Below are 13,253 nucleotides of genomic sequence, written 5' to 3'. Positions count from 1 at the left end.
CTTCTTTCTCCAGGTTAGAAAAGTTTTCAATTATGTCTTCACATAAGTTATCTGTCCCTTTCTGTCTCTCTCTTCTCCCTCTGGGTCCTCTGTAATGCAAATGTGTGTTCACTTTGTATTGTTAAAGTGATCCCTTAGCATAATTTCATTTTTTTTTAATTCTAATTTTAATTTTATTTATTCTTTTGCTATTTAGCTTGGTTGCTTTCCAATACTATCTTTTAGATCCCTAACCTATTCTTCTGTATCCTCTTATCCACTGTTGATTCCCTCTAGTGTATTTTTCATTTTGGTTTTTGTATTCTTCACTCTGGTTCTTTTTAAAATTTTCTCTTTGTTGAAGTTCTCACTAAGTTTTTTCACTCTTCTCTCTCATGTGAAGTGGCCACTACTTTGAACTCTTTATAAGGTATATTGGTTATTTCTATTTCATTTAGACTTTTTCTGAGGTTTTGTATTGTTCTTTTATTTGGAGATTCCTCTGTTTCCTCATTAAGCTTGACTTTCTGTGTTTATTTCTATGAATTTTGCAGAATAGCTACTTCTTCTAAATGTGAAGGGATGGCCTTATGTATGTTTATCCTGTTTCAACTGTGTATGTTAGGTGACTTTGGCTGGCAGGCTACAGCTGTGGTCGGTGAAGGGTAAGGGTCTTGGAGAACTCCATGCTGGGGCTCCTCTGGTCCAATGGCCAGAGTTGAAGTAGGTGTGGGCTATGCATAAGGCATCCTGGCAGAAGAGCTGAAGCTGAAGTGGGTTCAAGCTGGGAGTTCTTGGGGCTTTCCATGCAGAGAACACCCAAGTAGGACAACTGAAGCTGAAGCAGTGCAGCTGGGGTACTTTGGGGTGCTTAGTGCAGGGAGTCCCCTGATTCAGCATCTGGAGCTGAGGTGGGCATGAGCAGGGTTCCTAGAATGAGTTACTTGATGAGGCAGCCATACCTAAAGTGGACTTGAGCCAGGAGATGTCAGAGTGTTCTGTGCCTGGGGTATCCTGACCAAGCCAAAGGGGTGCAAGCCTGGAGTGTTCTAGGCTGCTTTGTACCTGTATCACTTGGGTAAAGAGTGCACACTGACCAAGGGTGTCGTAGTATGCATCACACTAGGGCTACTTTGGTGAGACATCTTGGACTGGTGTGAGCTACGGGTCCAAAACTCTCTGAGGTGATAGGCCAGCCAGGGCACCAAGACACCATGGAGGAGGTGAGTTCAAGGTCTTTCTTGCAACATGATCTTAGACCAGAACTCAAGGCCTGTCTTTACTGACCTCAGACGTCTCAGTTTTGTATATATTTTTATTTTAACATCAAAATCATAAGACAAATTATTTCCTTGAAGAGTTCAAGTCATGCTCCTATAGTCTCCCTGATTCCTCATTATTCCCCAGATTCATTCCACCTATCTACTATGCTGTTTCTTCTCGTACTGCATCAGCTGATTGATAGGTGAAGATGATATTTTCCAAGCATGTTTTTTGAGCTCTGGTTCTTGAAAGAAGCTTCTATCATGGAGTATATTTGCAATACAGTCCTATGTACTTTATATCATTAGTGGAGAATCACAGTATATTGACAAGTTAGAGGTATTGAGAAAACTATAGCAAATAAACCTTTTAATTTGGAATAACTCAGAATTTCAGAATTCTGGTACTGAGTACATTAACTCAAAATGTGGTTCCACATAGATTTATCACATTAACACCTATTACCTTTTCATGAAGTAAATGTGAATTCATTGGTACATGTAGATACCAGTGATGTAGTAATAGTTTTCCATGTCTCTCTCTCTTTCTCTCTTTCTCTTTTGAGTGGTCACTTCCTGGGAGAGCTTACAAATATTGACCCTTATATAAGAATGACATGTTATAATAATAGAAAAGGTTACATGAATCTATATGGCAGAGCCAATTCTATGACTTGATGTTCTTTCCATTCCCCTCCCAAAAAAACACAAAAACTAAAAACATGTCCCAGATGGTACAATATTATGGTATCTATCTTTAAGATCACAAGATTCCTCAAAGCACCTTTTAACATGCCTAAAATAGCAAATCTCTTTAAAGTAGGGAAATACAAAAGTGTAAGTCATCATTTTGAGACTAGATGCTATACAGACAATGGGGCCAGTTCCTTTGTCAACATTTCTTTTGACTGATAGGAAGACTCAAATTTCGTATCTTCTCTTTTCTAGGACTGATTTTTAAAAAATTTTTTCTGGTTGCCATCTGTTTCTTTTTTCTGTATCCACTTCACATTATTCAGATGACTATGGTTCACTTAGACCTGTGCTGTCAAATACAGCAGCCACTAGCCACATGTGGCTATTTTGTTGGTTTTTATTGTGGTAAAGAATGCATGAAATAAAATTCACCATTTTATTCTGTGGTATTAAATACATTTATATTGTTGTATAACCATCACCACCATCAATCTCTAGATTTTTTTTTAATTTTCCCCAACAGAAACTCTGTAACATTGAACACCAGCTCCTCATTCTTGTCTCTCCTCTGCCTCAAGCAACCACCATTCTCTTTCTTGTCTCTATAAATTTGACTACTCTAAGTATCTCAGATAGGTGGAAACACACAGCATTTGTCTTTTGATAATGCTTAGCATAATGTTCTCAAGGTTTCTCCATATTGTGTAGCTTGTGTAAGACTTTCATTCCTTTTTAAGACTAAATAATATTTTATGTATGTAGCATATTTTGTTTATCCATTCATTTCTGTGTAACATAGATTGCTTCTGGCTACTGTAAATAAAGCTATAAATGCGGGTGTCCAGTTTTCTTCTTGAGACCCTGTTTTCAGTTCCTTGAGGTATATACTATCCTTAGCATTGCTGGATAATACAATATTTAATGTTTAATATTTCAAGAATGACTGTCCTGTATAGCAGCTGCATCATTTATATTCTCATCAACAGTGCACAAGGGTTCTAACTTCTTGACATACTTGCCAGTACTTTCTATTTTCTGCCTTTGTTTTGTTCTTTGTTTTTATAATAGCCATCTTAATGAGTGTGAGATGGTATCTCACTTGTTTTGATTTGCATTCCCTAATAATTAATGATGTTGAATATCTTTTCATGTACTGATTACCCATTGTATTTATGTATTTTTTAGAGGAATGTATATTCAAGGCCTTTGCCCATATTTTTTAAATCAGATTGATTTATTTTGGTGTTGAATTGTAAGACTTTTTATATGTTACAGATATTAACTCCTTGTTAGATATAGACTTTATAAATATTTTCTCTGATTCTACAGGTTACAGGTTTCCTTTTTACTCTGTTGTGTTATCTTTAATGAACAAATGTTTTTAAAATTTTGATGTAGTCAAATTTACCTGTTTTTTTTTTAATTACATGTGTTCTTGGTATCATAATGTAACAAATAGTTGCCAAATCCAATGTCAGGAAGTTTCCATGTTTTCCTATATTGTTTTATAGTTTAGCACTTACATTAAGGTCTTTGATCAATTTCAAGTTAATTTTTTATATGGTATAAGCTAAAGGTCCCACATCAGGGTTTTGTTTTGTTTTGTTTTGTTTTACGTGTGCATATCAAGTTCTCTAAGCAATATTTGTTGAAAACACTGTTCTTTTCCTATTAAATGGTCTTGTGACACCCATGTTGATAATCTTTTAGCTGTATTTATGGTGGTTTGCTTTTGGGTTTCAAATTAATTCTTAATTCAGTTCTTAGTTCATTTTCATGAAGCAATAAGGATGAACACAGCCTTAGCTTCACTTTAGTACCTAAAGTACTTCTGAATATCTAGACTCTTTTATTTAGTATTTATGAGTTTTTTAATTTTACTTTTCTGGGTAATTATAATGCTTTCTATCTTTATGTTTACATTTTAAAATTTGATATTCATGTATATTGTGAAATGATACATCTAGTTAACATCCATCATCATACATAGTTATAAATTTTTTCCATTGATGAAAACTTTCAAGATTTATTTTCTTAGTAACTTTCAAATATACAGTTATATATTATTATTATTATTATTATTATATACCCATGACTTATGTATTTTACAGCTGGGAGTTTGTCTTTTTTAATTTACTTCTCTCTTTTTTAAAAATTTTAAAAGTCTTATTTTTGAGAGAGAGAGACAGAGAGACAGACAGAGTGAGAGTAGGGGTGGGGTAGAGACAGAGAGACAGAGACACAGAATCAGAAACAGGCCCCAGGCTCTGAGCTCTGAGCTGTCAGTATAGCACAGAGCCTGAAGAGGGGCTTGAACTCACAAACTGCAAGATCATCACCTTAGCTGAAGTCAAACTCTTAACCAGTTGAGCCACCCAGATACCCCTCCTTCTCCCACTTCAATGCCTGCCTGCCTGCCTCTTACCTTCCAATACCTCTATCACCCTTGCCCTCTAGTGACCACCAATTTGTTCTCTGTATCCATTAGTTTGAATATTTCTGCTTGGTTGGTTGATTGGTTTTGTTTGTTTGGGTTTTGTTTTGTTTTAGATTACTCCTATAAGTGAGCTTATGTGGTATATGTCTTTCTCTGTCTGACTTATTTTACTTAGCTTAGTACTCTCAAAGTTCAACCATGTTGTCACAGATGGCAAGATTTCATCCCTGTAGGGATGAATCACATTCCTTTATAAATAAGGACAAATATCATATGTTTGCACGTATAAGAGGATTAGGAGGAACTTAATGGAGGACAATGGGGAAGAAGAAGGGGGGAAATGGTGGGGGAAAGGAAGAGAGGCAAACCATGAGAGACTCTTGAATGCTGACAAAAACTGGGGACTGATGGATGTGGGGGGGAGGGGGGATGGGCATGGAGGGGGGCACTTGTGGGGATCAGCACTGGGTATTATATGGAAACCAGTCTGACAATAAACTATTTGTAAAAATAATAATAATAAAATAAACTATAATAAAATTAAATTTTAAAAAATATATAAATATAATCACTTTATCCATTCTTCTCTCAAAACCCTTAGGTTTTCACATCTTGGCTATTGCAAATAATGATGCAGCAAACATGAAGATGCATGTATCTCTTTGAGTCAGTGTTTTCATTTTCTTTGCATAAATAACCAAAAGAAAAATTAGCTGGATTATATGAATTCTACTTTTAATTTTTCATGGAGCCTCCATACTATTATATATAATGGCTACGCAAATTTTACATTCTGACCAACAGTGCACAACAGTTCCCTTTTCAATCTCACCAAAACTTGTTGTTTCCTGTCTTTTTGACAATAGCCATTCTAACAAGTATAAGCTGATTTCTCATTGTGGTTTTGATTTGCATTTCCCTGATGATTAGTGGTGCTTAACACTTTTTAGGCTCCCATTGCCCATTGTTTATCTTCTCTGGAAAATGCCTATTCAGATACTTTGCTCATTTTATAAATTGGATTATTTGTCTTTTCGCTACTAAGTTGTGTGAGTTTTTAAAATATATTTTGGATATAACCCTTTATTAGATATATGATTTGCATTTCGTATGTTGCCTTTTCATTTTGTTGACAGTTTCTTTTACTGTGTAGAGCTTTTCAGCTTGAGATCATCCTACCTGTTTATTTTTGTTTTTGCTGCCTTTGCTTTTGGTGTCAAATCCAATAAATCTTCGAGACCAGTGTTAAGTTGCTTATTACCATGTTTTCTCTCAGGGTTTCCATGGTTTTAGGTCTTAGTTTCAAGTCTTTGATCCATTTTGAGTTGATTTTTATGTATGGCATAAGATAATGGACCAGTTTCATTCTTTTGCATGTGACTGTCCAGTTTTCCAACAGCATTTATTGAAGAGACTGTCTGTTCCCCCATTGGATATTATTGGCTGCTTTGTCACAAGTTAACTGACCACATATTTGTGGGCTTATATTTACATTTTAAGGTAATGCATTTATTCCTGCAGAATTTTAAAATAAAAAGGGTATATAATTTAAATTTAAGACTATAGAGGAAAAAATTCACTTTTCAATCAATGGTCCAGGGACATTTGGTTCCTGGTATGAAAAAGTGAAGTAAGAGTGTGATTTCTACCTCACCTTAAATACAAAAAGAAACTGCATGTGGATTTAACATCTGAATATGAAAAGAAAAGTTTAAAATTTTAGTCTAAAATTGGAGACAATATTTATGATCTTGAGGTAAGGATAAACTTTTACTTTCCAACTTTATTTATATATAATTGACATATAACATTGTGTACATACATTTAAGGTGTACTATCTGTTGATTTGATACACATATATACTGCAAAATGATTACCACCATAGTGTTAACCCCTCCAGCAAGGAAGAACTTCTTAAGGAATAAATGAAAGCACAAACTCTAGTAGAAATGATTTACACATTTTACCCAATGAAATTAAAATTTATAATGAAAAGCTATAATGACAGTAAACATACAGCCTAAGCCTAGAAGTAAATTGAAACATAAATAAATAACAGAAGATTAGAACCCAAAGTACCTAAATAATTTAGATAGCAATTTGGGTAAAAATAAATAAGTCGTTGGAAAAATATGCAAAAAAACCTTATATTAACTCAGAAAAAAGAATATATGATTAATATTACCAATAAATGATAAAAAGAAACCCAGCCTCCTCTGTCATCAAGAAAATGAAAATGAAATTATTTCATATCCATCAGAGGGACAGAAACCTAAATGAATAAATATTTAAATGATTGATATATACGCACAGAAAAGTTCAGGATATGAATATACAGCTTGAACATTATTGTGAACATAACCTGTATTGTGAACATAACCATCACCCAGCTCCACATGCCCCCATTTACCTCTGGCAGATCACAGTACCCTTTTCTTTCAACTGGTTGCTAGCTATTACTTTGAGTTTGGGCAGTGGTGTGCTGATTCTTGGGGATGGAAGGGACCCCTCAATTATGCAGCATTTGCTGATTTTCACAGATGAAGTACTCTCATCTTAGCAGATTTCAAGCTACCAGCATGTCAACCAAGTCACCAAATTCCTGCAAATTTAACAGCAGCTAATGTTCAAACCCACTGTAGCATTCAATTGCCACTTCCTTTACTTCTTTGCTTTTTCTTCTTTTTATTCCGTTAAAAAATAGTTTTACTACCTGAATATGCATCCTTAAGTAGTTTGTAATTACCACTTCTCACAATATCAATATTACTTCATGAAACTGTATTTGAGGACTTTCTTCCTGTATTCTGGAAGAGTTTAAATAGTGTTGGGATTATCCTCTTTTTAAAGGTTTAGTGAATTTCTCTGAGACACCATCTGGATTGACTGATTTTTTGACTAGCTTTGTCTTTAACAGCCTTGTTTATTTCTATAAACAGGAAATCAGACTCTAAGTTTTTTCAAAATCTCCTTTATTGTTAGGATTGGTAAATTATATTTTCCTAGAAAGTTGTGTCCTCCAGGTTCTCAAATATATTTACATGTACTGAGGAAAGTAGTTTTATGATACTCTTAATTTTATGCTTTCTAAGGTCATTCACAGTTACCTTTTTACTTTTAAATGTTTATTTTCTCCTTTATTTTATTATTTGATAGCAATCTAATTCTATTTTTTACTTCAGTTTTGCTTTTTTGGGGGGATGGACCCTATTTTAGACTTATTTCCCATGTTTCATTATTTTCTAAATTATTAATCTCTTCTTGTAATTTTGTTAGTTTTTTTTTTTTTCCTGCTGCTTCTTTGTAAATGTTTGAGTCAGGTAATTATTGTTTCATTATGTCTTGTAAATTCATGTCTACAGTGAAGGCCATTTGTTTTCCTCTGAGATCACTACTTTAGCATTCTTATAAGAATGAACCATACATAGCAAAAGGAGTATTAAGTTGTGATTCAGGACACAGAGGTCCCAACCCTAATTCTCTTTTTGTGTATCACTGTCTCTGCCAGTATCATCCTGGGAATGTCACTGACCCTTCCTCCTTGGGTTTCAGTTTCCTCAACTAGAAAATAAAGAAATATTTGATGATCTCAAAAGTTCTATTTCGCTGTCTAGTTGACTGAAATACATTCTTATCACCAGCTTGGGACTCTAAGAATTTGAACTGAGTCTACAAAATGAGCTCTAGTCTCAAACATTTTAAGTAGCAATATACTAGTTAGTCTTAGAACTGTGTTTCCTATGTAGTCACAAAAGACAAGCTTCTAATCATTCTTTAGCTACAAGATGGGAGTCTAAGCCTCAGGCAAAGGTACATCTCTATAAGTATTCCTTACTAACTTAGTATATTTTGTCATAATCAATCAACTGTTGAAAGTTATGTAAAGTTCATGAGGCAGCGTTATCCCAAATCCTTTAAAATTCTTGAAACAAATAAACACATGATTGTTGGTAAGAAAAAAATGTAAGCACCATGCAGCTCTTTGTTAAGATTGAAGGCAAAAAGTAACAACAAATATTGTGTCAGTAAAACTATTAAAAAGAAGAGATTCTAAGTTCTGGTATTTACAGAACAAATGTGTAATAGTGACAGCAGTATTAAACACTGAGAGCCTGCATATAAATTTTCCTTAAAAAATATTGAGCAAAAACAAAGAACAGTTTATTTATGGATAATAAAAAATTAATGTTAGAAAATGGGAACCAGATTGTCACAAAATCTTATTTATGTTACATAAAATTCACATGTAAAATCTCTGTCATATTTAAAAACCTAAGCAGCAACTGCATAAAAATCACTGTCCTTTGTGGAAGAATTAATGTTACCACAGCAAATGAAATATCTTAAGTTTTGAATTTACCAGCCTGTGTGTTTAAGCATTGACATGAATATAATGCATTTTTGTTTTAGTATGAATGTGAAAAAATGCCAAAAGGGAAATTTGTGGGGGAAATGAACAGAATACCCTTCATTTACATTTATTTTCTGAAGTCTTTTTTATTTTTAGTCTTCTATTTTATAAAATGCTATTATATAACAATGGCAGTCATAGCCACTGTATATGTCCCTATGTGTTCTAAATAAGTCACTTCTGAGTAGTTTTTCTCCACATCTCACCACATTTCTAACTATAGGAATGTAATTTTGTAGCCTTAAAAATTGCATTGATTTTTAGATGCACATAAGGAGAACAGAATAAGTAACAATGCTAAAAAAAAAAAAAGAATAAACATATTGTTTTATTTACCTCTCAAGAAAAGAGAAAGAAAAGTTACATGTTACATTTTGTTTAAAGATTTATGGTGCAGCATAGTTTCCTTTTCTTTTATACTAAATATTTAAAATACATGTAATATTAAACAGTTCACCAAATTGAAAACCTTATGTGAAAATATGGGACAATGGTTTGGAAGCATAAAGACTTCCGTTGTCATACAGTGTTCTGTGTGTTTTTATCATAAGTCAGTACTGGAAACATGCAAGCCAACGGGAGTGACAGCTCAAAGGATTTCTGATATTCTGGGTGATCAGTGCCCAGTTATGTATGAAAGACCATTGCTTTTCAGAGTGTCAGAGACTTAAAAATATAATTAATACAATATAGTGCTGGATATGGTATGGAAGACAATGCATGTGTATTCACTTTGGCTACACTGTGATTTAAATGTAGAATTGACACTATGACCTTTATAAAGCTTAGATGAGTTAGTAATACTTATTCCATTTTCCTCTCCTCTAAAATGGGAATAATGATGCTTACTTGTGAGGGTTTTAATGAACACAAGTGAGGTAGTATATATAATAGCATAGGCACATGGTAAGCTTTTAATTATTAAATTCCCATTGCCTTCATAGTGATCATCTTTTTTTAATGAACCACTGTTTAAAAGCAAAGAAATTAATATAAAGAATAAAATAGGAGCATGCCCATCAAAATAGGGAAAAATATTCCCCAAAGGTAAATGGAAGGAAAGTGGGCTATTAACACAGAAACTGAAGTGAATCCGGAAAATATTCAAAATTCCTCTACTCTGCCAGAGCAAAATCAAATACAAAAACAGAGTCCTGGACAAACAATTTGGTAGTTTTTTTTTTTTTAATTTCTTGTTAAAAGTGAATTGCTAATAATGTTATATATGTTGTTTCAGAGGCAAAGGGCCACTGAAAAATACATCTGATGTTATTAATGCTGCCAAGAAAATTGCCGAAGCAGGTTCTCGAATGGACAAATTAGCCCGCGCTGTGGCTGATCAGGTAATACAAGAGGGAAGAGCAGACACATGCTGTGCAGTATCATTAATTAGCACTTGGGTTCTGTAATGGTTTTTATGTACTCTATAAAATGCCTCTGAAGAATGAATTGTAATCACTTACGGTTTACAAACTGGCCTCTAACTTTGCTGAGACTGACCTCATGGCAAAGTGGGTTCAGTTCAGGAGCGACTCATAAGGCCTATGACCAATACTCCTTCAGAAAGAAGAGTACTCGCTACTTAAGAGACATAACCCCCAAAGAATGGCTTATGCTGGCTACCCTGATTCAGCAAGTCAGATACACTGCATAAGTAGAAAGAGAAAAAACTTTAACTCTTGTTATTTCATATTGATCTTACTGTAATGATGCTCTTGATAATTCTCAATAATGCTCTAGCATAAATGGAGTTAATCTTCATAATCAGGAACCTCCAGATTTTTGCTTTATTTTCATCTGGATTTAAAGGCATTGCAGAGAAAAAAAAATTCTGAAAGTATCCTTTGTGCTTTCATACTGAAGTTAGATACATAAAAGTCATTCTCAATCTCACCTGAATATTTGGGTATATCTCCACACTTTTCATGTTTTGTGGCTTAAACTGGAACTCCAAAATCCTGTTCTAAGTATGTCTAGTTGCAATAATGTTCCATTCCTTATAAGGGTACTTTAAACAGTAGACTTGTACAGGTACTGATTCTTACCCTTTTATTTATTTTTTTTAATGTTTTTTATTTATTTCTAGGAGAGAGAGAGAGAGAGAGAGAGAGAGACAGCGTGAGCAGGGGAGGGTCAGAGAGAGAGGGAGTCACAGACTGAAACAGGCTTCCAGGCTCTGAGCTGGCAGTCAGCACAGGGCCCAACGCGGGGTCCGAACCCACGAACCGCGAGATCATGACCTAAGCGAAAGTCGGACGCTTAACCGACTAAGCCACCCAGGCGCCCCTGATACTTACCCTTTTAAATAACAGTGGTTTACAGTTTGAACTATTTTAAAAGGAAAATGTCTTAAAATATAAAATAAGATTCTGAAATTGGAAATATGACATAAACTGTTATTTATATGGATACAACATTATGAGCATGAAATTGCTTACTAGACTCCAATGCAGTGATGCTCTCTGGAGACACTGAGAGACATAGGATTGTTCCTCCTCTTTAGATGGCCCTATCTAAAGTCTCCTATAATTTTTGAGTTGCTTATTATTGTTTTCTTCCTTCATTCCTTAATATTTGGCTGTTCCCCTAAATACTTGCTGTCTTCAATATCCCAGATTCTAGAATCCCTCAGAGGTCAATACCAAATCCACTTATCTTCTAAATACTGAAAACACATGATTAAATAATTGAGATTACACTTAAAATATGCCAGCAGATTCTCTCATTTTAATTTTTTTACATATATGATGGGAATGTCTTTTTGCTTGCTTTTATATTTTTGAGAGAGGTGCCTCAGTGGCTCACTTAGGTAAGTGTCTGACCCTTGGTTTCGGCTCAGGTCATGATCTCATGGTTCGTGAGATCAAGCCTCTCATCAGGCTCTAAGCTGATGGCGCAGAGGCTGGTTAGAATTCTCTCTCTTCTCTTTCTCTCTGCCCCTCCACCCACTTGCTCACTCAATCTCTCTCCCTCCCAAAATAAATAAATGTTTAAAAAATTTAAATTTTGGAGAAACACTTAATAGTAAAGAGAATTCATTAAATATTACCACCATTTGACTATCCCCTAAAATTTGTATGGATTGAACACCAAACCACTACTAAGTTGCTAATTTCAGGACAATATCAACTACCAGGCTTCCTGCAGTTTGCAGTATAAATTGAGCTGATCTCTATAGAGTTCTGTCTGTATCCCAGAAAGTTCATGGAAAAGAGAAGAGAGATAATGCAGTTAATGTGCTTTAAAATATGCAAGCATGTATGCAAACAAAAATGTTCCAGCCAGGAAAGAATTTCCACACAGATGTTCAGGGCACTCGGGATGAATGGAGTGAGAAGAGATTGGTTGGAGGTTCTGAAAAGACTTTTGTGAGGAAGGACATCTTTCCAGAAGTGAAAGTAAATGGAGTTTGGATGGCTTTTCCATTAAACTCTGAATCTCAATCAATTTAAATTATTTTTAAGTGTATTTAAGTTCCTTGAGTTCTTGTTTTTTGCTTTTTAATTTTTGGACCTTTGTTTCCAACAATTATGCAACTCGACTCATAGCCCCAGACAGTTTTGATAATATGGAAAAGACACCACACGTGCACACACACAAATCCCAAGATTCTAGATGTATTTTGAAATTAAATGACAAAGTATTTTGGGGTGCCTGAGTGGCTCAGTTGGTCAAGTGTCTGAGTCTTGATTTCAGTTCAGGTCATGATCTCACAGTTCATGGGATTGAGCCCTACTAAGGGCTCTGCATTGACAATATGAAGCCTGCTTGAGATTTTCTTTCTCTCCCTCTCTCTCTCTGCTCCCCCTGACATGTTCATTCTTTCTCTCTCTCTCAAAATAAATATATAAACATTTAAAAAATAAATTTTTTAAAAAGAAATTAAATGACAAAATATTTAAATGCTATTCTTTGATGACTTAAAATAAACAGTTAAGGGTTAAATATAACCCTCTCTTGGTGGCATGTTCACGGTCATCAGCTGTGAAGCAGCTGCAATTTTTGCTAATGTTTTATCTGAATGGGACATTTCTTTCTCAAAATCTGCACCAATTTCCATGATATAAGAATTATTTTTACTGGTCCATCATGCTTTTATGTGTGTTTTAAATAATGGAATAGAATGAACATTACCAAGAAGTGGATTTGTTGCCTTTATTTTGCCTGAAAATATTTTTATGAAGATTTGAGATACACAAGCAATATAAACTTTTTACGGACTGTTGCATTTTTAATTACTGTTCCATTGAGATAGAACTTCGAGTTTAATTTGCTGCAAGGTATTTGTGTGGAAAGCCTTGTCAGCCCTCAAGGGAGATATCATTTTAAAGTTAATTCCTTTCAGTATATGGGTCTCCAGAGTAGGATAAATATTACAGTATTAAGGACTCGTAGAAAGCTAAAACAGTCTCTGTGGGATTCTTTCTTGATAAATGCAGTTGGTAAAAAAAAAAAAAAAAAAAAAACC

The 13,253-nt window shown here is 34.4% G+C and overlaps 1 protein-coding gene across 4 annotated transcripts in view; it reads left to right on the top strand.

Annotated features, from left to right (window-relative positions):
• CTNNA2 (catenin alpha 2) overlaps positions 1–13,253 on the top strand; it is a 957,624-nt gene that overhangs the window by 900,417 nt on the left and 43,954 nt on the right. For all 4 annotated transcript variants that reach the window (XM_077761685.1, XM_077761684.1, XM_077761683.1 and 1 more), the window contains exon 15: positions 10,023–10,128. In XM_077761685.1, the coding sequence (XP_077617811.1) occupies positions 10,023–10,128 (106 nt within the window). The remainder of the gene's footprint in view (positions 1–10,022; positions 10,129–13,253) is intronic.

This window comes from Crocuta crocuta, unplaced genomic scaffold, assembly GCF_008692635.1.
Source record: "Crocuta crocuta isolate KB4526 unplaced genomic scaffold, BGI_CrCroc_1.0 scaffold348, whole genome shotgun sequence".
Taxonomy (NCBI): Eukaryota; Metazoa; Chordata; class Mammalia; order Carnivora; family Hyaenidae; genus Crocuta; species Crocuta crocuta.
This window is presented reverse-complemented; position numbering and strand designations above follow the sequence as displayed.